The following is a 26,356-nucleotide window of genomic DNA, read 5'->3' as shown; positions in this document are numbered from 1 at the left end:
ACTCTAAACCTCCCCTAGGGTTTTACGATTTCATTTCTAGGGTTCTCTTAAACCCTAAAAAATTCTCCCCTTACTCGCGGTGGGATCCTCAAACGAACAATTCCTCGAAAAATGGCTTTAGCTCGATTCGGTGCGATTCGTCGCCTCCACCACGCATTCCAATCCTCCTCCTCCTTGCAATTCCCCTCCATGTAATCAAAATTTGTTCTTTTTTTCAATTTTTTGTGATGGAACAAATTTGAATTTGAATTTGAATTTTGGAGTTTAACATTAACATCAATATATTTTGAGTCGATTTTGCTTCAGTTCGCGATGCTCCCCAATTTATCCCAACTCAATCATCAGCAACTCGATCATCAGAGGTTAGTTTCTCAGATCGCTACATTTTCGCTGTAAAAATTAATGTTCTTTTTTCTTTTTTTTAGTTCAAATTAAAAGAAACCGCTGAATATAGGCCATTTTCGAAATGGATTAATTTTGGTGATTGAGAAAACTCATCTTTTTAATTTTTCTGATTTGAATTATTTCCCTTTAAATTCAGAAATCCGTTGATGAAAAGTGTTTAGAATGATTTAATTCGATGAAATCATTGCTAACTTGGATAGAATTTCTACGGATTATAATTAAAATCAAAGAATTAAAAGTTGAGAAAGTGTCGATCAAAGGAAAAAAATGTTGAGGGACCTATTTAATTGACAGGGTCCTAGTACGTTTTGACACTTTTTTGGTAACATTTTAGGGTATAGTCACCATGGAAGCATTGTTGATTCTTCTCACAAGGTCGGCGGCATCTTCAGTCCGAAGACGATCAATTCAATGCTAGTGTTTTCTGTGAAGGTGAACTCAATGTTAATATGGTCTTTTAAATTCAAATTAGGAAGGGTTTCTTCTTTGTTTGCCGTTTTTAGCCTTTTTCATTCTCTTATTTTCATCATTTGTTTTTTTTTCTCCCAAAGATTTTGGAGTTGATGGTTCATGCAGATCGAGCTAGGTCGATGTCGACATCGAAAGTGCCAGTTGGGGCGCGACAGGTGGGTCACAGTTAGTTTTCCATTTACTCCATCAGCTTCTTCTGTTGCTTCACATTAATATGCAAAATGTTGGTTGTTGGAAGTTTTCATTGTTTTCAAACAAGAAATCTTTGTTCAGAACCCAGAATATTAGTGCAACCAAGATGAGTCAATTAGAGGATTTGAAAATGGAAAAGGAATATTGTTCGATCGAACTTCATAGGAACTAGAAAAGTTTAAAGTAAGAGAATAGTTAGGTGGCCTTATCTTTTCTTCCCTTTGTGTTTTGACCTTAATCATGTCGTCACTAGAAATGGTTTTGAAGTTACTTATGAGGCTTGATGATCCTAAGATAAAGGAACCAACTATTGGAGGCTAAGTAGCTAGTGGGTAGTATACTCTGTTTTTTCGTTCATGTCGTCACTAGAAATGGTTTTGAAGTTACTTATGAGGCTTGATGATCCTAAGATAAAGGAACCAACTATTGGAGGCTAAGTAGCTAGTGGGTAGTATACTCTGTTTTCTGCTGATCTGAGCATGCGGTTTAGCTCAAGGCTAGGAAGGCCAAGATGTGATTATTTATTACTTAGTCGATTTTCTTAAACTTTTTTTTAGATTTGAAAAGGTTGGTTGTAGGGGTCGATATTAAATGGGTCAACCTGACTGGACCCGATTTGTGTCAGTTTCGAGTCATCCATTTTTAACAACGGGTCAGTTTTAGGCCAGAAGCAATCGATTCATGCAAATTATGGGTTTGTTTCAGTTTCGACCTTCTACATGTTTTTTCGTTCATGGTACCTAGAAGAAATGGGTAAGGCTGATCGGTTGACGGGCTAAGCTAATTGAAAAGTTTCAAGCGAACTATCGAGTCATCTATGACCCGGTTGGGCTAGTTAGCCCGAAATAGCTCTTTCTGGTTGAACCATACTGGCGTTACTATCTGCGGTCAGCTTGACCTAAAACCAATCTAACCCAACCCATTGTCGCTTCTTGTTAGTCGTCATTATCCACTCCATATCTCATGAACATACTTGCCTTCCTTTTGTCTTGATGAATAGTAGGAATTAGTTGACTGTAAGTTGCTTCAAAACTAGAAAATACATGATAATACAAACTAACTTCACAACTATATTTTTACACATTATTTTCTCCCTAGTAACTGTTGAACTGTTTCTCGCAACGCATGGGAGCGTCAAATAAGAAAACATCAAAGATGGGGAGCATATCCTTCATCGCTATTAGGTGTATATTATTGAAAGATGGCTCTTTAGTTCTTTCAATTTGGTCACGTTTATATCATTCTACATTCTTGTTGTTTCTGTCATTCATCTTTTTCATTTATAGGTTATCCAGGAAACTGATTTTACTATCAGCAACTATCTTTTTTTTCCTTATTTGTTGAAATCAAGTAAACTGGTGAACCCCAACTAGATCTAATTGCCACAGATCTGTACCAATTTTAATAAAAAATAGCTTAATAAGCAGATTGTTTTGGCTGAAGTTAAGAAAGATCTTAAAAATTTTGGCCTTTTGTTTTCCAATTACTCTAGTCTTTGATTAGCTAAGTTATGAATGTTTCTGTACTCTGAATGCTTGTCTGTACCTGGTACAGGGTGCAAAGAATATTCCCCCTCCTGGTTATATATATATATATATATATATATATATAGAATTAGGCTACTATACTATCTATAGTACCGAGCTCCGGTACTATAGTGTTTGTTTTCGATCTTAGGGCGTTCAAATCAATAATCCACACCGTTAAATATGATCTAAGGTATATGAATTTCTTAGGAATAAAATTTTAGTTTTTTTCGATATCGTTTACTTAGTAAATAAATTATATCAAAATGGACGGTGGAAATTAAATAATCTTTAAAATTTGAGCATAGGACTTTTAAATTCAAGATCAAGAATGTTAACCTTAATCTATATAGTTTAAAGTATTTTCTATCAAAATTTGAAGAAAGTTAGATTCTTCTACACCGTTAAACTCCAAACTCGTCATAATAGCCATTGAAAATTGACAATTTTGAAATAGTTTGATCATAAGGTAAATTATGTCGAAAAAATATAAAATTTTATTTCTAGAAACTTTAAATACCCTAGATCAGTTTTAACGGTGTGGATCGTTGATTTGAACGCCCTAAGATCGAAAACCAACACTATAGTACCGGAGCTCGGTACTATAGATAGTATAGTAGCCTAGCTCATATATATATAGCATGGATCCTTTATCTATGTTTCAACCAATGAATTCTATTGTAAACTATGTATGGCCATCTAAAGACCTAGAGATTCTTTGATCATGGAATAGTTTGTGTCCTTGTATCTTGTTTTCTTTGTTTTTTCTTACATGACTCCTAAGTTTCAATCAATCATTTATTTATTTTATTTTCTTTGTGTGAGATTGTCATTTGTTAGTGAGTTGCTAATTGTATGGGAAGACATGAATATGTTTCTATATCTATTTATTATTATGTTTCTGACGGATCAAACAGATTAGAAATAGTTATACGTCAAACTAAACTCATTGTATTTTTAGTACTGATAATCAGTTTCTAGTTCAAACTTTTGGTCTACATGCAATTTAATTGTCCAATTTAAGGGCAACGTTATGATTTCACCTTATTATTATTTTTTATTACCGCGTGTCCTCCTTCCAACTTCTATATTAAGTGGTGGAAGTATAGTAATCCTATATTATTAGAAGATGAATCCATTTATATGTTGTTATTTTATACATGCAGGTTGGTTTGAAGGTGACCATGCTTAGTCCTGGATTTGTTTATGAGCCGTACACGCCTCGTGAACCTATTCCATTCTGGAAAAGGTAATCAAGTTGATCACTAATTGTATGTTCCCCTCTTGAAAACTTACATTGCGATATTCTTTCTCATGTTTTTAAGAAGCTCTTTATTGATTTTTATATGGTCTCACAGATATGGAACTTTTGGGAAAATAAACCTCCCTCATTATGAGAAAGATTTGATATTATTTTTTGGCTCATAGTGAAGTGCTTGAACTTTAAGAAAATCTATCTTGAATGGGTTAGAGACCTAATTCCTTTGATTATGCTCTACTTTGGATGGGCCTTGGAAACTGGTACCTTTTTCCATGATGAGAAGATTGTAGTTTTAGTTAAACCAAGGATTAAACTGTCGTGGCATGGCAGTTAAACCAAGGATTAAATTGTCGTGGCAGGCGGCGTGCTGGTTGTTGCCTGGCATGGGACGACATAGGCATGCCTCCATGTCGACACATGGCACACTTGCGTGACAATGGGCACACAAGGCGTCCTAATGGCACGGACTAATTTAGTTTTTTTGCTCCCAATAAGTTTTTATAATGTTATTTTGAAATATTTAGTAAATTAATTATGAATATTGGATATGTATAGCTTACTACACATCAATTAATATAGTGGTAAGCTTTTTTATATGTAAAGTACAACTATACCTCATAAAAAATAGAAATTAAAATACAATAAGAAAATTCACAAATACAATAATGATTTAAATTTACATCTTTATGGAGATATGACTGTTTAGTTCCATATAGATTGTTGCGGTGGATCTTATGGTATATTGTCATCTCCAGATATAAGATTTATCTCACTAATCTCCTTCCTCCATACTTCTTCTACTTCTCTTCTGCAAACACTGAGGAAGGCGAAGAGCACAAGAACTAGGCATGAATGGAGGAGGTGATCGCTCGGGACGCCGTAATGGAGGAGGGCGAGGGGTTTAGCAATAGTGTAAGCAGCACGGGACGCCGGAGAGGTGATCACTCACCGTATGGCAAGGAAGAATATTGACTGACGGGGGAGTGGCATGTTGCACTGTGAGTGGCAAGGAAGAAGATTGACTGCGTTGCACTGTGAGTGTCGGAGGTTGCATTGGTAGGGGCTGCATACTGCATTGTTTGAAGCGTTGTTGCACCTTTTTCCTTCGCGTTGCACCATTATTCCCCTTGTCGGCCGCGTAATCTTCCCAATTCAGCTTCAAAATATTTAATTTCAAAATCCCGAACAGCAAACACCGGGGCTGGCGAATAGCGGGGCTGATTTGGTTAGCATTCGGATGACTGGGAGGTTGCGTAACGACGCGCGGGGCGCATTTAATGTCCGTCCAGGCGCCGTACAGTAAGGTATACGTATCTGAGCGAATACAAGTGAGGCGGAGGGAGACAAGCGGCATTTTCGTCAGATAGCGAAAAATCTGGACCGAATCTGCAAAATTGAAAAAGGCGGCCCGGTTTTGCAAAAGCTCAAAACTTGTGGATTTTTTATGCAAATTGGCCATCAACATATTAACATATAATAAATTAATTATACATTGAAAGACGCTATTGTACCTCATTTATGACAAGAGCAGCATGCGTTGGATCCCTCTGTATTCTCTTAATGACATTTCGCAATGCCTTCAACAATTCATCATCAAACCAAAGATTATAATGATGGTGGTACGACGGACTAAGATAATAACCTACCATTGAAAAAGAAATCACTCTATCATCAATGCAAGAATATAATTGAACATTATTAACAAATAGTTTATTATTATATATACTTACCTGTTAGACGGAGATCTCGATCTATCTGAACATCCCAACTTTTGTCAATAATCTTTTGATAAGATTGACACCGCAATGGATTGGCTTTCTTGATATTTTCTTTAGCCAATTGCAGTTTACAATAGACATGTCCCATTTAAGGTATTTTTTCTTGGTCCACCAATCGAATGACCACGTATAGCGGCTCTGCAGTAGGAACAATATCTTTCACATAATCGTAAAATTTGGTGGACAGAATTATTTTCTCAATCGATTTTCCATCAGCTGTGGAGGCATAACGAGATGCTGCCCAGTGAATTTCTCTATTAAAGCATGGACCCAAAAATGATTATACAGATGCTTAGATACATATTGTGCAATATCTGCAATCTTTTTTATCCGATTTATCTCACCAAAGTCAGACATCATTAGGTTGATGCAGTGCGCGACACAGAGAGTGCAAAATAAGTGCGGATGCCTTTGTATTAGTAGTTTGCCAGCTTTCTTGAAGTTTCCACCATTGTTCGATACAACCTGCATCGCAAATTTCTCACCAACATAACCTAGAACTTGCTCTAATAATGCATATATATATAATCAACATCTTCAAATCGACCGGTCGCATTGACTAACTTGTGGAAGACCATTTTGCCATTGCGATAAATTAAGAAATTTAAATATTCATTTTTGTTAGTCTTGTCCAACTATCACACAGCAAGACTACACCATACATCTCTCATTGCTGTTAGAAGGTTTTTACCTATACATGGATATCGTTGACGATCGCATCAATGTATTTGCCGATGATCGCATACGACGTTGGGGGTTCAACTTCCGGACACTTCTTTTGTACAATTAGTGATTATTGATCTATAATATGGATTGCCTGCTGCATAGGGAGGAATATGATTGAAGTAAAAAAGAACTTCGATATTGCTCGACCAATTCTGCCTTTTTATCCTTTTTTACCATTTGTATCTATGTGCTGTTGTTGAGCATCCGGGCCGGAAAATGCCATTGGGTCTATATCTATAATATTTGGAGCTTTTCCACTTTTTTCTTTTTGCCTTTTTTTTAATCTGTCGAATATGCGATCAACAAAACCACTTCAAGCTAAATGTGTTGGTGCAAAGCTGGACTTGGAGCCACAACTGGCATCAAATTGAGAGGGCCCAAATTGTGCTCTATGTTGTTGGACTTCATCTTGCTATTTTTCTTATAGAGATGCATCCATGGCAGCTCTAGAATCATCATCCAGTTCATCACCTGTACTTTCATATGGGTCAATAGGGGGATATTCAACCGCTTGTTTATCTAGTTCATGTCAAGCGTCCTTCACTTTCTTTTTTACTTTTTTTGTAGATTCAAATTCAATTTTCATTGCATGTCTTATCTTCTGAGGAACTTTAGGCGGGTGACACCTTCGTCCATTCCGAGCATATTAAAGTAATTACACTTCTAATGAGATCTATTCCACCAACCATTTGTCCATGTTGCCAACCATAATCTTCTATTTTAGTCTTAAGTGGCATGATGATCTACACAATTTTTTTTTTATATAAAGATAAGTATTGTAAAATCCATTCAAGAAAATGAGAAAAGGGACCACATGATGAGAAAATCATGTCTATCAACTTTGTAAGTTCTTTTTCGGAATTTAAAAAATTATAAAATACAAAATTTTAGAAAATTATTTTTTTTTCTCAAAATTTTTATGAAAATTTGCAAGATCCATATGTTGATTCCACGAGGGATTGCACAATAATAATATTTGAAGAAAATAATTTTTTTTTTCAAAATTTCGAGAAAAATTGTGAGAATTGAGTAACTTTTAAAATTCTTTTGATTTATCTTTCTTTTCTTAGAATTTAAAAAATTATAAAATGCAAAAGTAGAGAAAATTATATTTTTTCTCAAAATTTGTATGAAAATTTGCAAGATCCATGTCTTGATCCGACGAGGGATGCATGATAATTAGATTAACTAGAATAGGACCGAAATTGCTTCGATAACTCCTTTTTATTTTGAATCTTTTATAAATATTTATCAAATAGTTGAGGAAAATTATTTTTTATTAAAATTTTTAAGAAAAATTGTTAGATCTATCCATAAAATTTAACGATAAATTATATGACAAATAAATTAAGAAAATTTAAGTATCAATTGATTTACTTCAGTTTTTGATTTTATCAATATTTTCAATCTTCGAAATCTAGAAATAGAAATTTCATAGTTAAAAATACTTTTGTCGTAAATCTCATATAAAATACTAGATCTATCCAAAATAATTAAAAATTTGATCTAATGACTAAATCAAGTAGATCTATTTTCAACTTATTGTAAACTATAGATAAAAATTTGCCTAATTTTATATTTGTACAAAAAAGGAGCTTTACAAATTAGAAATATTCGCAATATATGTAAAAAAATTTAAATTGTAAATTTTTTTACTTACCTAATAAGTAGATCTTCGGTTTGTTTTTTCTTTGTCTTTTTTCTTAAGATCAAAGCGATCAAAGAAGAAAAATAAGTGATTAATAGAAGAGATTAGAGAAAAAATTACGAGAAGGAAAGGAAGGAAAAAAATAAAAATAAAAATAAAAATAAAAATAGAGGAAGTTATGAAAGAAGAAAGGGAAAGAAAGAAAGAGATAGAGAGAGTAGAGGACAAGAAAAAGTAAAGGAGAATGCGAGAGAATGAGAGAGAGATGTTTGTGGGGGAAAGAGTTTGAAAGAAGGCCCAAAGGCCTAAAAAGAAAAAGTGAAAAAAAGGGCGATACGGGACAGTGCCGGGATACCTTTTTGGGTATCCCATTGTGTCGTGTGACACCCTTTGGGTATCGCGACAAGGGGGGTTCACATGGGACCTAGGTACCACCCTGTGCACGGCACAGGGCGGTACATCAAACCTTGAATTAAACTATGGTTATTTCTTTTTTGACTTTCATAGTCTTATATTTATTGCCTTTAATTGTTTTCTCTACCTATAACATGTAACTAGACACAGGGTCGCCTGAAACCATTTCTCAAATATATGTTGTACAAGGATTAGGGTGGTGATATATTATCACCCTAGATGTGGAAAAATTCTAGAATGCAACGGGTATATTGGTGACGTGGCGTAACAAACCAATCAAATCTATCCGTTTAGGGGTATATGTCCCATCATGATTGTAAAAAAATATTTTTATTATACTTTTGTTTGAAAAGAAGGAATATGATTGGCTTGTTATTGATGACGTGGTGCAAGTGTGACAGTGTAGAATTCCTCCTAGATGTGACTAAACATTGGATCGGCACAACAGACAATAATTTTATTTATTATTTTGTGCTTACTTTAAATATAATAGCTAGTTTAGCCTAAATTTGCGTAGACATGTTCACTTTACTAACTTCCCAGTCAACTTAGCAACAGCTATTATCATTTCCTTGATAGTGTAAATATATTGTAAATCAGATGGTTCACACCAAGTGGCTGGAGAAGAACTAAGGAGGATATCATACTGGAGGTACCACAATGCAGGTTCTTTAATTTGATCTTTTCTTTATTAAGTTTATTGGTTTTACCACTCTTCCATTTTCATATTTATTTATTTATTTTCCAACCATAAACCAAGTCCTTTTATTGCCATTTACTAATACTAATGTTAGAAGGCCTTATTTGCTGTATTTAATGTATTTGGCAATAGTTTGCTTTGTCCACCTGGTGGTTTTCTGTTGCTATATTACTATGTGATGGCTGAGTGATGCTATTTATATTTTGTATTTCACAATTTTATTTTTCAAATCAACTGGACTGGACCATAGCAGCTAGAAAGATAATGGTACCCATCCCAACTGATGTTTTTAATGGCTCAACTGCCGTAGATTCATATTCAATGTGTATAGTAATTAATCTTCGTATATACACATGGAAGCTTGCCCATTGTCATCTAATTAGTGCGAGGGCTGTACAAAAATATTTTTTATCTGTTCCCTTGCCTATATAAAAATGGTGAAGGTGACTTCAGGGAATACATCGATACTTTTGGATTCGGAATGGTAAAGGAGCCTTCGGGGAATACATTGATACTTTTGGATTCAGAATTACAGTTAGTTTTCTATGGACAATTGATTTAAGAAAGGCAGTTTCAATGGTTCATTTGAGTAGCTGCCTATGCAAGTTTAAGGTAGTGATTATGCATGTCTTTCAAAAGACACATACTAGCATGTGTACTTTTGAAAAGTGTGCTATTGCATGGTTCTCCAGAGTCCTGAATATGGCCTTTTTTGCTTCTTCACCCTTTTCACACACTACATGAATAGCTCTTTGCTTGACCCATTAGGTTGAACCTAGCTATCTTCAAGTGAGGTTTTAAATCAACTTAATTGCCTTTAAAATGATGCCTCTATTTGGTATTAGACATCTGCTAATGTTCAAATGATGTTTATGCAAAATTTTTTATGATTCTAATTATTGACTGCTCTGACATTCTATAGTATAAAGTTAGTTAGAAGTCCATCAACTCTAATCATGGTTATTTATCAATATAGATACAAACTCTATCTTTGGGAGTCTATGACACAAGTAGATGTATATTGATGGATGTATGTAGAAAATTCCCTGGAATGTATCCGAAAAGTTGTCACGCCCCGATTTCACAGCGACAAGGTTTAAAGTGCCATGAAACGGGGGTGTGCCGCTGTCTGCCTGGCAGGTACGGCACCGGCACGCTTTCGTGCCGACAAATGGTACGCTTGTGTGCCGATGGATACACATAATCTCTTATTAGCACACTTTGGCACGGACTTATTTTATTTTTTTGGTTTCAATAAGCTCTAATAATATTATTTTGAAAGATCTAATCAAATAATTTTGAATATTTACTATGTATAGCTTACTATATGCATTAATTAACATATTTGTAAGCCTTTTTGTATGTAAAGTATAATTATACTTGATATAGAATAGAAATTTTCACATGTTAGAATTTTTAAAATGCAAAGACATTTTTTTTTTCTTTTTTCTTTTGACCATATTACAGCCTTTCTTTTATAAAATACAAAAAAATAATTTTTAAAATAATTTTTAAAATTATTTGAAAAAAAATATTTTAAAAAGCATTTGAAAAAATTATTTTTTAATTAATTTTTTCAAAAAATTAGTAGATCTATCGAAAAAATTAAGCAATAAATTATATGACAAATAAATTAAATAAATTTAAGTATTAATTGATTTAATTTAGCTATTAATTTTATCAGTATTTTCAATCTTCTAGTGCAAAAATAAAATTTTATATTTGATGTGCCTCAAAATTTGTTTATTGAGTTTGATAGATCTACTAATTTTTTTGAAAAAATTCATTAAATTTATTTTTCAAATACTTTTTAAAATAAAATTTTTAAATAATTTTAAAATTATTTTTTTGTATTTTATAAAAGAAAGATTGTAATATGGTCAAAAGAAAAAAAGAAAAAGAAAGATGTAATTGCATTTTAAAAATTCTAACATGTAAAAATTTCTGTNAAAATTATTTGAAAAAAAATATTTTAAAAAGCATTTGAAAAAATTATTTTTTAATTAATTTTTTCAAAAAATTAGTAGATTTATCAATAAAAATTAAGCTATAAATTATATGACAAATAAATTAAATAAATTTAAGTATCAATTGATTTAATTTAACTTTTAATTTTTCAGTATTTTCAATCTTCTAACGCAAGACTAACATTTTATGTTTAATGTGAAATTTGATAAAATAATTTTGTGAAGAAAAAATGGATGTATGTGGTTGAAGCAGAGGGCTCGGGCTGATAGGCCCGAGCTTGTAGACTACCACTGGCATCTGTGGGAGGTGCGGGGGGCGAAGCCCCCCGCGGTATGGATCGGATATATAAATTAAAAATTTGCCCGTATATTGATAAATAAAAAAATTAAATTATAATATTTTTGATTTGCCTAACAAATAGATCTTCAATTTACAGTGTCCTTAGAGAGGAGTGGGGTACCCAGAATGCTTCAGGTACCCCAAAAAACAAAACAAAAAGAAAAAAAAACAAAAAGCAAAAAAAATAGCAAAAAAAAAGGAAACAGCAGTGCTAGCACGGCACACTGCGCTGTGCCGCTGTCTCATGCGACACAGTGCCGTGTGTAGCGGCACGGAGCCCTGTACCGTACGTGCCGCCCCGTGTCGTACGGCACGGGGCGACACTTTAAACCTTGCATAGCGAAACCCACGGGACGACAATAGACTGCCGTATGTGTGCCAACCCTGTACACATGTAGCGTCCAATACAAATAGAAACGATAGCGGAAGCAAATAACTTTAAAATCTACAACTAAACAATACCTCAACTCAACTCACAAGTAACAATTCTAGAGCTACAAAATGAAATATAAACCAGTATTAGAACACTATACATAAAGCTAAACTACTATATATCACTGTACCAGAATCATATAATCTCAACCTCTACTATTTTCAGCTGTTCATTTGGAGACTACTCGTTCACTAGGTAAATGAAATAAAAAAAATTATGAAAGTTGGTTTCTAAATAGTTCTAATAGCGTAGATCATGTCTAATGTAGCCGATTGTCGAATCTAATGTCCCATCATTGAAAACAACTTACAAGTATGGAAGCCTCTGTGCTTTTAAAAGCGTAGGAGCCTAGCTCTATATATATATATATATATATATATATATATGGAATTAGGCTACTATACTATTAATACTACCAAGCACCGATGACTTGGTCCTATCCGTAGTATAGTATCTGGACTCTATATCTATGTATATATATGTGTGTATATATATATATGTATATATATGTATATATAGAGACCGGCTACAATGTTATCAATAACACCAAGTGCTTGGTGCTACCAAGTTTTCTGCCGTTAGATCTACCTCTTTGATCATTTCCATCTCATAGGTCATACTATTCCACTAACCACCAACTCAACCCTAGAAGATCATTATCATCCTAACCGCACATCTCTTCATCCAAGGGCCGAAAACCTAATAGCACCAATGACTTGGTGCTATTAAAAGTATTCCAGTCTATTATATATATATATATATATATATATATAGAGCTAGTCTTCTATACTCTCTATAGTACCGGGGCTCCGGTATTGTAGTCCCGTTTTCGATCTTAGGGTGTTCAACTCAACGATCCACGCCGTTAAAACTGATCTAGGGTATTTAAAGTTTTTAGAAATAAAATGTTATTTTTTTTCGACGTAGTTTACTTTATGATCAAACCATTTCAAAATTGTCAATTTTCAATGGCTACTATGGCGAGTTTGAAGTTTAACGGTGTAGAAGAATCTAAATTTCTTCAAATTTTGATAGAAAATACTTTAAACTATCTAGATTAAGGTTAACATGCTTGATCTTGAATTTAAAAGTCTTATGTTCAAATTTTAAAGATTATTCAATTTTCACCGTCCATTTTGACATAATTTATTTACTAAGTAAACAATGTCGAAAAAAACTAAAATTTTATTCCTAAGAACTTCATATACCCCAGATCATATTTAACGGTGTGGATCGTTAATTTAAACACCCTATGATAAAAAATAAGACTATAGTACCAGAGCTCCAGTACTATAGATAGTATAGTAGCCTAATTCTATATATATATATATATATATATGTATGTATGTATGTCTATATGTATATAGAGAATGAGGCTACTATACTATCTATAATACCAGAGCTCTGGTACTATTGTCTCGTTTTCAATCTTAGATCTTAGGAATAAAATTTTAATTTTAATTTTTACATCATTTACTTAGTAAGTAAATCATGCCGAAATAAATGGTGGAAATTGAACAATCTTTAAAATTTGAGGATAAGAGTTTTGAATTCAAGATCAAAGATCTTGACCTTTATCTAGATAGTTTAAACATTTTCTATCAAAATTTGAATAAATTTAGATTTTTCTACACCATTAAACTACAAACTCATCATAGTAGCCATTGAAAAATGAAAATTTTAAAATGGTTTGATCATAAAATAAACTATGCCAAAAAAATATAAAGTTTTATTTCTAAAAACTTCAAATATCATAGATCAATTTTAACGGTATGGATCGTTGATTTGAAAATCCTAAGATCGAAAAGGAGACTATAGTACCGGAGCGCCGGTACTATAGAAGTATAGATATTATAGGAGCCTAGCTCTATATATATATATATATATATATTGGTTATAATTCTGATCCTTTGATAAGAGTACATCAGTGAACTACTCTCTATTTACATGAATCAGGCACATTCATTCATCAGTCAGCATGGCACTATAGCTACTTCTAGGATACCGACGCAGTCCCATTAGCTCTACTACCTTCCTTGTTCTTCTCTCGATTCATCTTAGGAGATAATCGTCATTGTCACCTCAATCTGCTGCAGTTGTAATTTTCCAAAGCATCTTTTTGGTTTTTATGTAAGTTTGCTTTTGGTTTGAAAACTTGAGATCAACCACTTGCACCCTCTTTTTAAAAGAATACTTTTATTCCTTGCTATGGTTGAACTTGAAGATAATTGTAGTGCCCTGGTAACGGGAGAATTGCAGAGATGCAATTGCTGCAGACCCACTGCATACTTATGATTGAAATCTTAAGTATACCCAACATTAATATGAAACAACCTTGTGCAAAGTATACATTATCAAAAAGGCAAAAACATCTCATATATTTAAAGCTTCTAAATTTGATTTTACAATTTGACAACCACAAACCATTACATTTTAGCATAAGTTAAAGATGTAAAGAAGTTTATACTCTCAACTAAACTAGTAGCAAGTTAATACAATTAATTAGTTCGCATATGGTACATGTCCAAAATCATAATCCAATATACAAAGACAAGATCCACATAATGCAGAAACGAAAACGATCACGATATGCTACTATCTAACTAACATCTTAGTCTCGCTTGATCTTATCCCTGTGGTCATATCTGAAAAATTAGTAAAAACCACGTAATAAAATCTATAAACAATAGTTCCCAGTGGAAGCTTTGTCTAGAGACGACAACCCCCCACGAACCTAATAGTATGTGATTAATGGAAAGATAAATAACGTTATGAATGGCCAATAAAATACATATCAGCCTACCTGTTATGATAAAAAAATTTGCAACTATGCACAACAAATAAATATCGATAATATGGAATAAACAAAACCAACAAGAAAGGCTCACAAATCCGACTCGATCCATGGCCGTGTAAATGTGTCGTGCGACATCCTGGCCTCGAATGCAAATTAGTTTTAACTTAGAGAGTAAAAGGGCTTACTGCGTAGGGCGCGACCACCACCGATAACCCACAATAGAAAAAAAAGGCACAATATGGTGCCACGATACCCGCTGGGGTATTGTGTTGTCTCGTGCGATATCCTAGTAGGTATTGAGAAGGGGGGGGGGTCCTGCGAAACCCCCTATGTATCGTGCCCCTATATTGGGGACATGGTACGTGCTGTGCCGTGCTGTATGGCATGGGGCGGCACTTTAATTCTTGCGTAATATCTGCTTGGGTATCGTGCGAGACAGTGGGATACCCCAACGGGTATCGTAGCACTATATCGTACTGTTCTTTTTTTGTTCTGTTGTGTTTTTTTTTTTTTTTTTGCTCTTTTTGCACACTCGCCCTCCCCCCACCTCCAATCAAAAAAGAACACACTGTGCTGCCTGTGGGGAATGAGACTTCTTTTTTCCCCCATTTTTTTGGTAGGCTTTTGTGTTCCCTTTAGGCAAAGAAATTGTAAATGGAAGATCTACTTATTAGGTAAGTAAAAGGAGGTTATAATTTAAATCTTTGTTTATATATTTTGAATATTTCTGATTTGTAAAGTTCATTTTTTGAAGAAATATAAAATTAGGCAATTTTTAATCTATAATTTATAAAAAGTTTAAAATAGATATTCTTGATTTTATTATTATATCGTCAAATTTTTAATTTTCAAATCCGATTTGTACTGCGGGGGATCTACCTTCCGCTTCCACCACAGACATCCACTTTTTCTTCACAAAATTATTTTTTCCAAAATTTGTCGCACCGCAAAGCTTTCGGCGAATTAGGGAACAACATGGAACTTGATAACCAAATTTCGAGGCACACCTAACATAAAATTCTATTTTTGGAGTTAGAAGATTGAAAATACTGATAAATTAAAAGCTAAATTAAATCAATTGATACTTAAATTTATTTAATTTATTTGTCATATAATTTATTGCTAAATTTTTATGGATAGACTTAACAAATTTTTATGATCCACAGTGATATCTATGTGGAATTAAGTAGTCATCTCTTTGTAAAAATATAAATTTATATAATTATTATACTTGTGAATTTTATTATTGTATTTAATTTCTATTCTCTATAAAAGGTTACCGGTATGTTAAATGGTAAGTATAATAAGCTATATATAGCCAAGATTCATAATTATTTGACTAAACTTTTAAAATAACATTGTAAGAACTTATTGGGACCAAACAAACTAAAATAGGTTTGTGCCAAAGCATGCCATTAGGAGCTCATGCATATATATTGGCACGCAAGCATGCCACGTGCTGGTACGAAAGCATACCTGTGCCGTACCATGCTAGGCAAACAGCAGCAAGCCCCCACAGCAAGCTCCCTGCCACGGCACTTTAATCCTTGCTCACATTGTCTAGTGCTTGTGAGTGTACTTGAGCCCGACGTTGATGTTAAGGCTTAAAAGGGGAATTGAGAGAAGGCATGAGTGGGTTAGTGGTGGTTGTTGCGCCTCACGTAGTAAGCCCTTTTACTCTCTGGGTCGAGATTGATTTGCACTCGAGGCTTGGATGCCGTGCGCACACATTTACTTGGTCGTGGATCGAGTTGGATTCGTGAGGCCTTTCTGGTTGGTTTTGCTAACTCTGTATTATTGATATTTATTTGTTATGCATAGTTGCAAATTTTTGATCATAGTGGGTAGGCTCGTGTATTTATTGGCCATTTATAACTTGTTATCTTTCCATTGATCACATACTATTAGGCTCGATGGGGCTTGTCGTCTCTAGATAGTACTTCCATTAGTAGCTATTATTTATAGTCCTTATCAAGTGTTTTTACTAATTTTTCAAGTATGACCATAGGAATGAGATTGGGTGAGATGACGACGATTAGTTAGATAGTAGCATATTGTGAACATCTTCAGTTTTGTATATTGGATTATCATTTTGGACATATATTAGGCTGTAGAGGAACTAAAAAGTTGTAGTAACTTGCTACTAGTTTTGTTTGAGAGTATAAACTTCTTTACATTTTTAACTTGTGCTACAATGTATGGTTTGTGGTTGTTGAGTTGTAATTCAAATTTGGAAGCTGCAAAATATGTGAGTTGTTTTTGGTAATGTATACTTTGCACAGGGTTGCTTGATATTAACGTTGGGCATATTAACCAACCATACCTAGCGCCGTTTGCCAAGGATTTGATTTAAGGTGTCCATGGACCGGGTCGGATCTGGGTAGTTGATATACTGTACTTGTACCCTAAAAAAGAATGGTTAGAAAAAAAAAAACTACACCCTACCCATTTAATTTCGGGTAGGGTCCGGATCTGGATACTTAAGTTACTAATATATCCATCGGGTCTATTTGAGTGGGTCTGGATAGTGACTATCCGTATACTACCCGTTAAAGACCGGGTATGGATCGGGTCTAAATCGGGTATGGGTATCCGTATACCCAAGGTTTTAAGCAAGGTCGTATCCACCGTGCCGCACCGTGCTAACAAAATACTGGCACGATACAGATTACGTGCCAATGGCACAGCTCAAAATCCTCTATTCTTTAAATTAGTAAGTAATTTTCTCAATGAAGTTCAAAAGATGTGATAAAAAGACATGATAAATAGTTAGAATATTTTGTTGCTAAAGAAAATAAATATTTCATGCTATTATTTGTCGACACACAAGAATTTTTTTGACCGGCACGCATCGGCATGTCTTGGCACGCACCGTGACGTATTGTGTAGGCAAGTTTCCGGCACAACCTCGTGCCACGGCACTTAAATCCTTGGTTTTAAGTGCCCGTCGGCACGGGCGGTATCCATCGTGCCGTACCGTGCCAATAAGATACCGGCACGATATAGACCTCGTGCCGATGGCACGGTTCAAAACCCTCTATTCTTTAAATTTGTAAGTAATTTTCTCAATAAAGTTCAAAAGATGTGATAAAAAGACATAATAAATAGTTAGAATATTTTGTTGCTAAAGAAAATAAATATTTCATGCTATTATGTGTCGGCACATAAGAATTTTTTTGACCAGCACGCATCGACACGGCTCAGCATATACCGTGTCGTACTGTGCCGGCAAGTTTCCGGCACGATCCCATGCCACAACACTTAAATCCTTGCGTATACCTATATATTTTTATAGAATTTATTAAATTGTCTGGACAAGACTTGTTTCGGCCATTATATTGACTGATTAAAAGCCTAAAATTCAAAATAATTTCATATGTAAACACACAAAAATAAGAAAATTATGATACCATATTATACATAAAGAGAATATATAGTTGTAGTAATTACTAATATTATATACTAACATTCAAAAAAAGGAAAAAAAATAAAAAGGGATCAGAAAACTAGGTTGTCGCCTGTAGAGAATTAATATCGTTAATGATGACGACGATGGAAATATTGTTTCATAAAAAACTCTTAGGCGGAAATGAAACAAAAAAATAAAGAGTAAAAAACAAAGAGTAAAAAAATAGAAAAAAGAAAGGAGTAAAAGAGCGGTTAGGATTTCAGTGTTTCACTAGGATAAAAATACTTAGGAGTCTATAAGTCCAATTCAAATTGATCCCTCAACTTCAAAAGTTCAAATCTTTTTTATTTACTATTGAATATTTCATTGGGTCCGGGCCCGGGTCTGGATTTGAAAGCTATTCCGGATCCTATCCATTTAAAAGTTGGGTTCGGGTCGGGTCCAAATCAGGTATGGGTATAACATATCCGGACCCATACCCGAAACTTTAATGGGTAATTTTTTTTACCCATATACTATCCATTTTTTATCGGGTCCGGTTCGGGTCCGGATAGGGTCTGGGTCGGTTATGGTATATCGGATATTTTGGACAGCTTTAGATTTGATGGTTGGTATCCAAGGTTCCAAGTTTGAAGCCTAGTTTCACATTTCTATCGGAGTTTATTACTCAAAATGAGTGAAGCGAGTAGCTTGCTACTTTTCTCTCTCTCTCTCTCTCTCAAAAAAAGAAAGATTTCAAGCTTAAGTATGTGGTGGGTCTGCAGCAATTGCATCCCTGCAGTGCTTCTGTAGCTGGGGGCGCTGTAGATTGAGTTGGTATTATAGCAATATATATGAAACCAAAAGCTCAGTCAAAAGTTCTCTCAACGTGGTTGCATGTGCAGTCACGGCATGGGTTCAACTATTTTTGGCACAATTGTACTAAAAGCTTTCAAATTTTAAGTTCAACTCGAATCAAACTCGGCCAAGACCTCTTTAAAATTATTTAAAATATTTCAAAGTATTTTTGAACTTGTTTGTTCAATTCGATTAATATTTAATCAAATTGACATTAAACTCGTTTAATTGACTTTTAATCCATTGAGAGTGTCAATTTGATTTGATTTCATTCAAATTGTCTCTAAGATCTTGCTCTCAGAGTAAAAAAAAACCTTTGGAAATGTTTTTCTTCCTTTTTGACACCTTTTTGCTTGAATTTTTGAACGTTACAATAATCATTGCCTCTTTTCCTAGCCGTGCATAAATAACATACATGTTATCATAGATGACAGAATTTCTAATGTACGGTTAACCAAGTTCACTCATGACTGCAATTTATTCTTAGCTAAAAGCCTAAAACATATTTAGCCCACTAGAAAACTTACATATCCTTTATGTTCCTTGCCAGAGGAAGGAAACTAGGAATGTAGAAAGTTCTCTCTTAACCTTATATGCGAGAATTTAGGCTGTTTAGCTGCATATTGGCAGTGTAGACTAAATATTTCCTTGATTTGGTTTACTTTGTTGTTTTACAATTGTAGGAGTATGAATCTCTGTGGGGTATTTTTACTTTTGATGGGTCCTTTATTAGATGAATTTATTATCAACAGACAAAAGCGTATATACTCTGTAGTTTTTAAACATATTTTGATTAAAGCATTAAGTGATTGATTGAGCTTCCATCTTTCTTGCAGATGAAGAGTGCATATGCTATTACAAGGTTAAGGAAAGTGGCTGGATATACGAAAAAGTTATTCTACCAGCAAGCTATAAGATTATACAAGGAGGTACTTCCCCATACCACATGGAATTAAGTATGAAAGTGCTTATTTTTATGGTTTTCAACATTTCGTCACTTCCCAATACAGTGACATATGTCTCTCAAAGCTCTCTTTTGTTGAGAATCAGCTGAGTTAAAGGCTGCTAGAATTGTACTAGATTTATGGGCTAGCTGATTGTGAAGAGCCCTTTTGTCTTTCTTCTTTTGTAACATCATCCTGTCGGACCTGTCCCAGAAAGTAATACATGAGGATATGCTGTATGTGTTACTCCGCCAAAACATGCAAGTCTAAACTCCCAAGATAATAGTTGTGAAATTAGATTTGAATTTAAACCCAGGGAAAGCATAGTGCTCCTTTCAGTCTAAAGAGATTGCAAAAACTTCATTGTTTTATGATGTTCAGTAAGTCATTATAATTTCGGCATTAAATAAATTTTGACACCAAAATAGACCAATTGATTGGCAGCTCAGTGAAAAAGAAGCTAATGTCTAGCATTGTAGTGGAGAAAAGTCGAAAAACACTAAATCATAACCACAGACCAGGTTTAAATATAAACCTGGTTTATATTAAGTAGACATTTCTATGTTAGTTTTCAGAATGCGTCAACTTGATACGTTATCTTATTTTCCTCTAATTTTGACCGTTCATCAAGGAGCTGATTCTAAGCAAGATATTGGAGCATTGGCCAGCATAATATTTACAGTAGAGTAGGTTTCAAAATGTGTGCAACAACCACCAATTTCTTGGAAGTTATTTGGGATATTAGAGTGAATTACTAGTCAGGTGCACTATGCACTTTATGATATTTCACAACCATTGAATTGGCTATTCATAGGAAGTTCTCTTCCGTTGTCCTAATAGGTTACTTTATATCTTATAAAATTTCCTCAGTTTAAATGCGGTGATACGAACTCTCTGAGATGGGTAAATCTCAAAGCAGTAAGTTGTTATAGTAACAGCATAAGATACTGTGCACAAAATATAGAGATTGTCAAAAGTAAAGCTCATGAATCTTCAACATTATAAAAATTGAAGGTTTTGATGTTTGTAATACCTAAAGATATTGGCAGCCAAAGCTAGCATTGGTTTCAGAAGAGAATAGAAGTAATTTTAATCCAAAGATCAGACTTCAATCACGCTCATAATTCATTGATTCAAAATCCAAGTCAGATTTGCGCAGTATGTAGCTTATTAGGATGGAAGGGATCATATATTAGAAAAGAATAAATTAATGTCTTGATTTAGTTAATCAAACAAAGGAAGCTCTGGTGGTCGACCCAGCAATGATTAGGTATATCTATCTTGCTGCAGTTTTAGTAATGATATTTTCAAGGGCTACTACAAACAATTGTGGAAAGTAAACAATTAAGTAAAAACATGAATTGATTTTATAATTTTATTTGCTCTAAAATATTTCTAACAATCTGCCTCACCATTTAGTATTCAAAATCAAGTATTGTGGTCTATACAGCTTCCAGCAACTTTCTAATCTTGAAAGTGAAAACAATTAGAGGACCACAAGGTGCACATTCTCCTTGATTTATAGGGATGTTGTACAGATTGAAAATGGTCTTAGGTCTCTTGTGGATATGAGTAATTGCATGTACTTGATTAGGCCTAATGGAGTTGATTTAATATGACTATAATCAACTAAAAATAATAATTAAAAATTATAGAATAAATATAACTAAAAATAATGTAAACTAAAATAAATAGAGTTCCACTAATAGTATAATTGTTTATAGGAGTACAACTATACTTTCTTGTTATACATAACCTATTTCATATGCAATTAAAACTCTTTCCTTCTGAATATAAGCATCACAGTGTGAGCAACAGGTTCATGTACTTCGAAATATTTCCTAATGAGATGCTTGGTTGATGTTTGTTGTTACCTCTCTTTTCAAATGGACGATTTAATGGTTTACTAGCACTATTCTGACAGTTTTGGCATGGAAATCCATTTTTAAGTTTTCACAGTGACTTTTTACCGTGAGGACTGCACTTTATGAACTAATTCATTATACAACATGTACTTGCATTTGTAAAGCACTTTGCTGTTTTTTAATGCTTCTGCTTTTAATTCTTTAAATTTTCAGATCAATACTCTGATGGCAAATGGAGATACGTCATCTCTTAGGAAAGTTGTTACGGAGAAAATGTATTCTGTAAGCTTTCTTCTACTAGCTGTCTCTATTAACCTTCAAATTTGTTTCATTACTTGTCTTTACATCTCTTTGGTCTATCTGTTGGCGAAGACCCTCAAGAATGAACTGAAACGAAGAGAATCTATGTGGAGTTCGGTACACTGGGAATTGGTTGAGCCTGTTGTCAGTATTCGAACATTGCGCGCCCGGATGGTGAGTAAATTTATTTCTCTTGTGAGCATTACATGGCATCCTTCATGGCTTTATATTTGTAACCATAGCATGGATGTGAATTCTTTCTGGATTGGAACAAAAGAGAATTCCTTGTAGTTGCATTTGTACTTTAGCATTTAGTTAATATAAACTGTTTGTACACAATATCCTATTCTAGTTTAGGTTAGGCCTGTATGGAGTCAACTCGAGTCATGAATTATGTTCTTGTACAGTTTATATGGTCTTTGAATTCTGTTCGTGTAGGATTTTCTGTTGGTTCTCATCATTGTAATTTCCATTTATTTAGGATTAACTTAAATAATCTTTTGAGCAAATAAATGCATAAGCCTTATTCAAAGGATGTATTTAATCATGCGAGCAATTAAGCTTCTTGGATAGAAGTTTGGAAAACATAGGTGTTTCTGTATGGAATATTTCTTTTATTGTGATATTTTTAAATCTTGATAGTTTTATTCAATTTCTCTTTCTCTCCCTCTTTCTCTTGATATTTCATAGTTTTATCCAATACCCTCTTGATAATTTATCCAGTATTCTTGTATTATGGCATTTTTAATTCTTGATGTTATTTGTATACAATTTTGCAAATTCTCTAATGAGCTCTAACGGAAATCAAATAATAACTTGTGCATTATTTTCGGATAGGGATTAATAATAATTTTGGTGGTGATTCCTTTCCGCAAGGGGTCCTAACTATTATCAGGATAAAGTAAACCAAGTAATGATATACAGGGTAAAAGTTTTGTTCCATTCGTATTGTGTTTTGTTGGAATTATAATCCATGAAGCACAGATACTTCATTTTAGCTGTCAGATCTAGTGGACCAATACTTGCTTGATTTATGCATGATACGTGTCAAATATTTTGTAGGAGTATCCAATTGGTTAACAATTTAGAATATTACTTGGGCTCAGAAGCTGTTAAATCTGCTTCAGGAATCTCTTTTATGCAATTAGTCTAGCAAAAACATAATAATAGAAAGGAAGCGTAAGTTCACATGAAGGATGCATTATGCTGCTCTTTTAGCTGTATAATATTTTCAAGTATCAAAAATTGACTGTCTGTTTCAGATGCACACATAACACAATACAACCTTTATGCACCATCAAAGAGTGAAATTTGCCAGTTTTATTTCTTTCTAAGTTAGTTGAATCTTGTTTTTCTTGCAGATTGGCATTGACAAAAATAATCTTGATAAAGCTTTCATACAACTCACCATTGAATTTATGACTAAGCAGGTGTGTTGTCTTGATCTTCAAAACTAAACATTGTACCTTTTCACTAGTGTAGTTATTTTTATTTGTTTAAGTTTTCAATTCTCCTGTAGTACAATTTCATCCGTGAATTACTTTTGTGAAGTTAGATGTCTTGGATTTCCTTTTTCTGTTGGTACAAAAAAAATTGAAATGAGCAACAAGTCCTGAATAATTAGCTTTGATCTTTCAACATTCAAATTGTAATTTTTACGCAGGAAATGTTTATGAGATGAGCTTTATGCCATAATTGTACGAGTATTTTTTTTTTTTCATGAGTTGGTTATACGTCTACCCTCTAATATATCATGATTTGGCTCCCGTTGGAATTTTGTTCCTTCAACCTATTTAGTTCTTTGTTTAGTATGGAAGCTAACGTCTTTCCTTTTAAGCGGTGTTTCCATGTGAAAAACAAGACTAATGTTCGAAATATCAGTTTTTCTGTTTCATCCAGTCTCCTAAAGTTTTGGTTTTGGCTTAGGTAGTTTTTCATTATTTTGGGTTTCAGATTCAAATTTTAGTTAAAAATTCTCGGGACTTTCTGGAAATATGAACAGAAACATGTAAAGAATCGTTGTTAAAAAAAAAATGTAAACATTCAGGCTGAGGTGGTCAGGTTTTTTGATTCATTAAATTGAAGTTTTATGATACTTTTGTGAATAACATGAGCAATTTTCTATGTTACCATCTACAAAAGACAAAGTGTTCCACAGATGAACAAGAAGGAAACACAAATAAGAATTAACAGGAGAGATTAGATTTTTTGAAAACCAATATGGACATTGTGTCACTATGAATTTCCAGTCAAAGTTTCAAGTGAATTATGGCAGAAATGTATTAATGTGAAATATGAATAGTTAGAATAAACATCCACATCAAATGGGATTTCAAATATTTGAGAAGTTAATCATTGGCAGGCCAAACTAAACATAATCATATTTGCAAAAAGTGCATGACATTAGATGGCTTTTTCGTGTGCTAATTGTATAGTGCTTAGGCCATATGCTTATGCACTTGATGCAGCGCTGTTAAGCAACCACATCCACATATTCGATTACATGCACTGTTCGTTTGAATAGTGATTTTTTTTTTTCCTTTCTTTTCCTTGTAATTTTCCTTCTCCCAAGACTTTATTGTTCTCATGACTATTTCTGATGTTTGGGTTCTTTCCTATTTGATGTTTGTGTGAGTTTTCAGATTCTTTGATCAACTCAATTCAAATTTTCTTTTTTTAGAAATTTGAAGCGTATGATGCAAAAGGAGCTGTGGTATCTGGAGACAGAACAAAAGAGGTTTGTACTCTCATTAGGCAATCTTGAGCTTCCTTCACCAAATCTCACTGAGATATGAATAGTTTATTCTTGTGAATATCTCTGGAAATTCTGCCTTTTGAATATAATGCTTATGTTTCCCATTTTTCTATAATTATACTGATTTTATATCCTTTTCTTTTTCTGAGAATGGGCTGGCAATAGAAAACATTAGTTTATCGGCGCCGTTGTATCTTTGATATATTTTGGAAACTATAAATGAGTGCTTCGTTTATGTCTTGCTATATTTGGTGTGTGCTGAAGTTGTTGCTATACTGCGTTGGGGCCATTTGCCCAGTTATACATGTATATCTGTATGTTATATTTTGGTTTTAAGATAATTCCTGTCCCATACAGACTATCAGCTCAATTAGATTTCTGCGCAACGAATTATAATATGATCCTCTGTTCTTATTATGATTATTGAATGTTCTATTTATTATGATTGTTTTACATGAATTCTGACGAATTAAACAACTTTTAAGGCAATTTGAATATTCTCTGTACTGATAAAGGAGAGACTCAGTAAAAGGAGACTACTACTGAGTATTATTAGCTAATAACCTTGTCACCACATTATCAATGTTATAAACGCGAAACCTGAGCTACATATCATCTATTTGTTGTATAAATACTGATAGATGAGACAGACGTGAGATAGATATGATGACCCTCAGACTAGTTTGAGGGGTATGATAAAATTGGTATAGGAGTGGATACAGCTACATATGTATAATTCCATTTATATACTTTGTGGTGTATAATATAACCTTTCGAAGTTTGATTGAAAAAATAGTTATTGAAATCTGTGATCATATTTATTTGAGCAAACATTACCAGTCCATTCACAAACAACGAGATGTTCATAGGAAACAGTTCAAATAGTTTATGAGATATTAGCCACTAAAATGTGAGAAAATTAGAGATTCAGTTTTTGAATCATTCGGAGCATCATTTTGGCATGAAATCCAAATCCAGCTTTTAATCTTCAGAAATCATGCCTCATGAAACGAAATTTAATGCAATCAATTAAACATTCTAATTGAAATGCCAATTTTCCTCTGGTATCTATTTTATGTACCTATTTGTCAGATATGATTGCATTGCTTAATGGAATTATGAGGGCTAAAATGCAGTAAACTTTTTCATTCTCCTATGTGGGTGTAATATCATCTGCAGGTACTTGTAAAAGATATCTGGGTATTTGAAAGATCTCTCTTCCACCCTGGAGCAGAGTGGCGGCTTTGTGCCCGGCTATCCATCTAGGTTCTTCGCAACTGTATACGCAGCTCCCTAATCAACGCATATCCGGTGCATTTGATGTTAAGTATCCTATTTACGCGAGGCATTCATCGCCAGCTTTTTGTTTCCATATCCTTATGTTTGAAAATTGTTCTTCAAAATCTTGCAATAAGGGAAGACAAGGCGAATATTGTGCAGGCATCAATGGTAGCTCTTGTTTGATAATATAGTATTAGCTATGTTATAGGTTTGTCTTGTCGGATTTTGTTGTAAGAGTACAAGACGAAATTATCTTCAATTTTTTATCAAATGTTTTTGGTGTACTATTAATATACAAGAGTTTTAA

The 26,356-nt window shown here is 33.7% G+C and overlaps 1 protein-coding gene across 2 annotated transcripts; it reads left to right on the top strand.

Moving 5' to 3' along the window:
- Nucleotides 1-26,356, top strand: LOC109724394 (39S ribosomal protein L45, mitochondrial). 2 transcript variants are annotated; one of them, XM_020253208.1, is made up of 12 exons: nt 5-191; nt 307-362; nt 740-837; nt 957-1,031; nt 3,761-3,843; nt 9,022-9,073; nt 19,741-19,833; nt 21,927-21,995; nt 22,086-22,187; nt 23,375-23,443; nt 24,694-24,750; nt 25,948-26,356. In XM_020253208.1, exons 1-12 carry the CDS (start codon nt 112-114, stop codon nt 26,032-26,034), a joined length of 921 nt encoding a protein of 306 aa, XP_020108797.1. In that variant the 5' UTR covers nt 5-111; the 3' UTR covers nt 26,035-26,356. The 2 variants fall into 2 exon arrangements, with proteins under 2 accessions (XP_020108798.1, XP_020108797.1); XM_020253209.1 differs by lacking the exon at nt 23,375-23,443 and having other exon boundaries at nt 1-191.

This window comes from Ananas comosus, linkage group 18 (assembly GCF_001540865.1).
Source record: "Ananas comosus cultivar F153 linkage group 18, ASM154086v1, whole genome shotgun sequence".
NCBI lineage: Eukaryota > Viridiplantae > Streptophyta > Magnoliopsida > Poales > Bromeliaceae > Ananas > Ananas comosus.
This window is presented reverse-complemented; position numbering and strand designations above follow the sequence as displayed.

Coding starts and splice junctions, on each gene's coding strand:
- LOC109724394 (XM_020253208.1), top strand. CDS start 112: ATGGCTTTAGCTCGATTCGGTGCGATTCGTCGCCTCCACCACGCATTC. Junction 192..306: donor TCCTTGCAATTCCCCTCCAT/GTAATCAAAATT, acceptor ATTTTGCTTCAG/TTCGCGATGCTCCCCAATTT. Junction 363..739: donor CAGCAACTCGATCATCAGAG/GTTAGTTTCTCA, acceptor GTAACATTTTAG/GGTATAGTCACCATGGAAGC.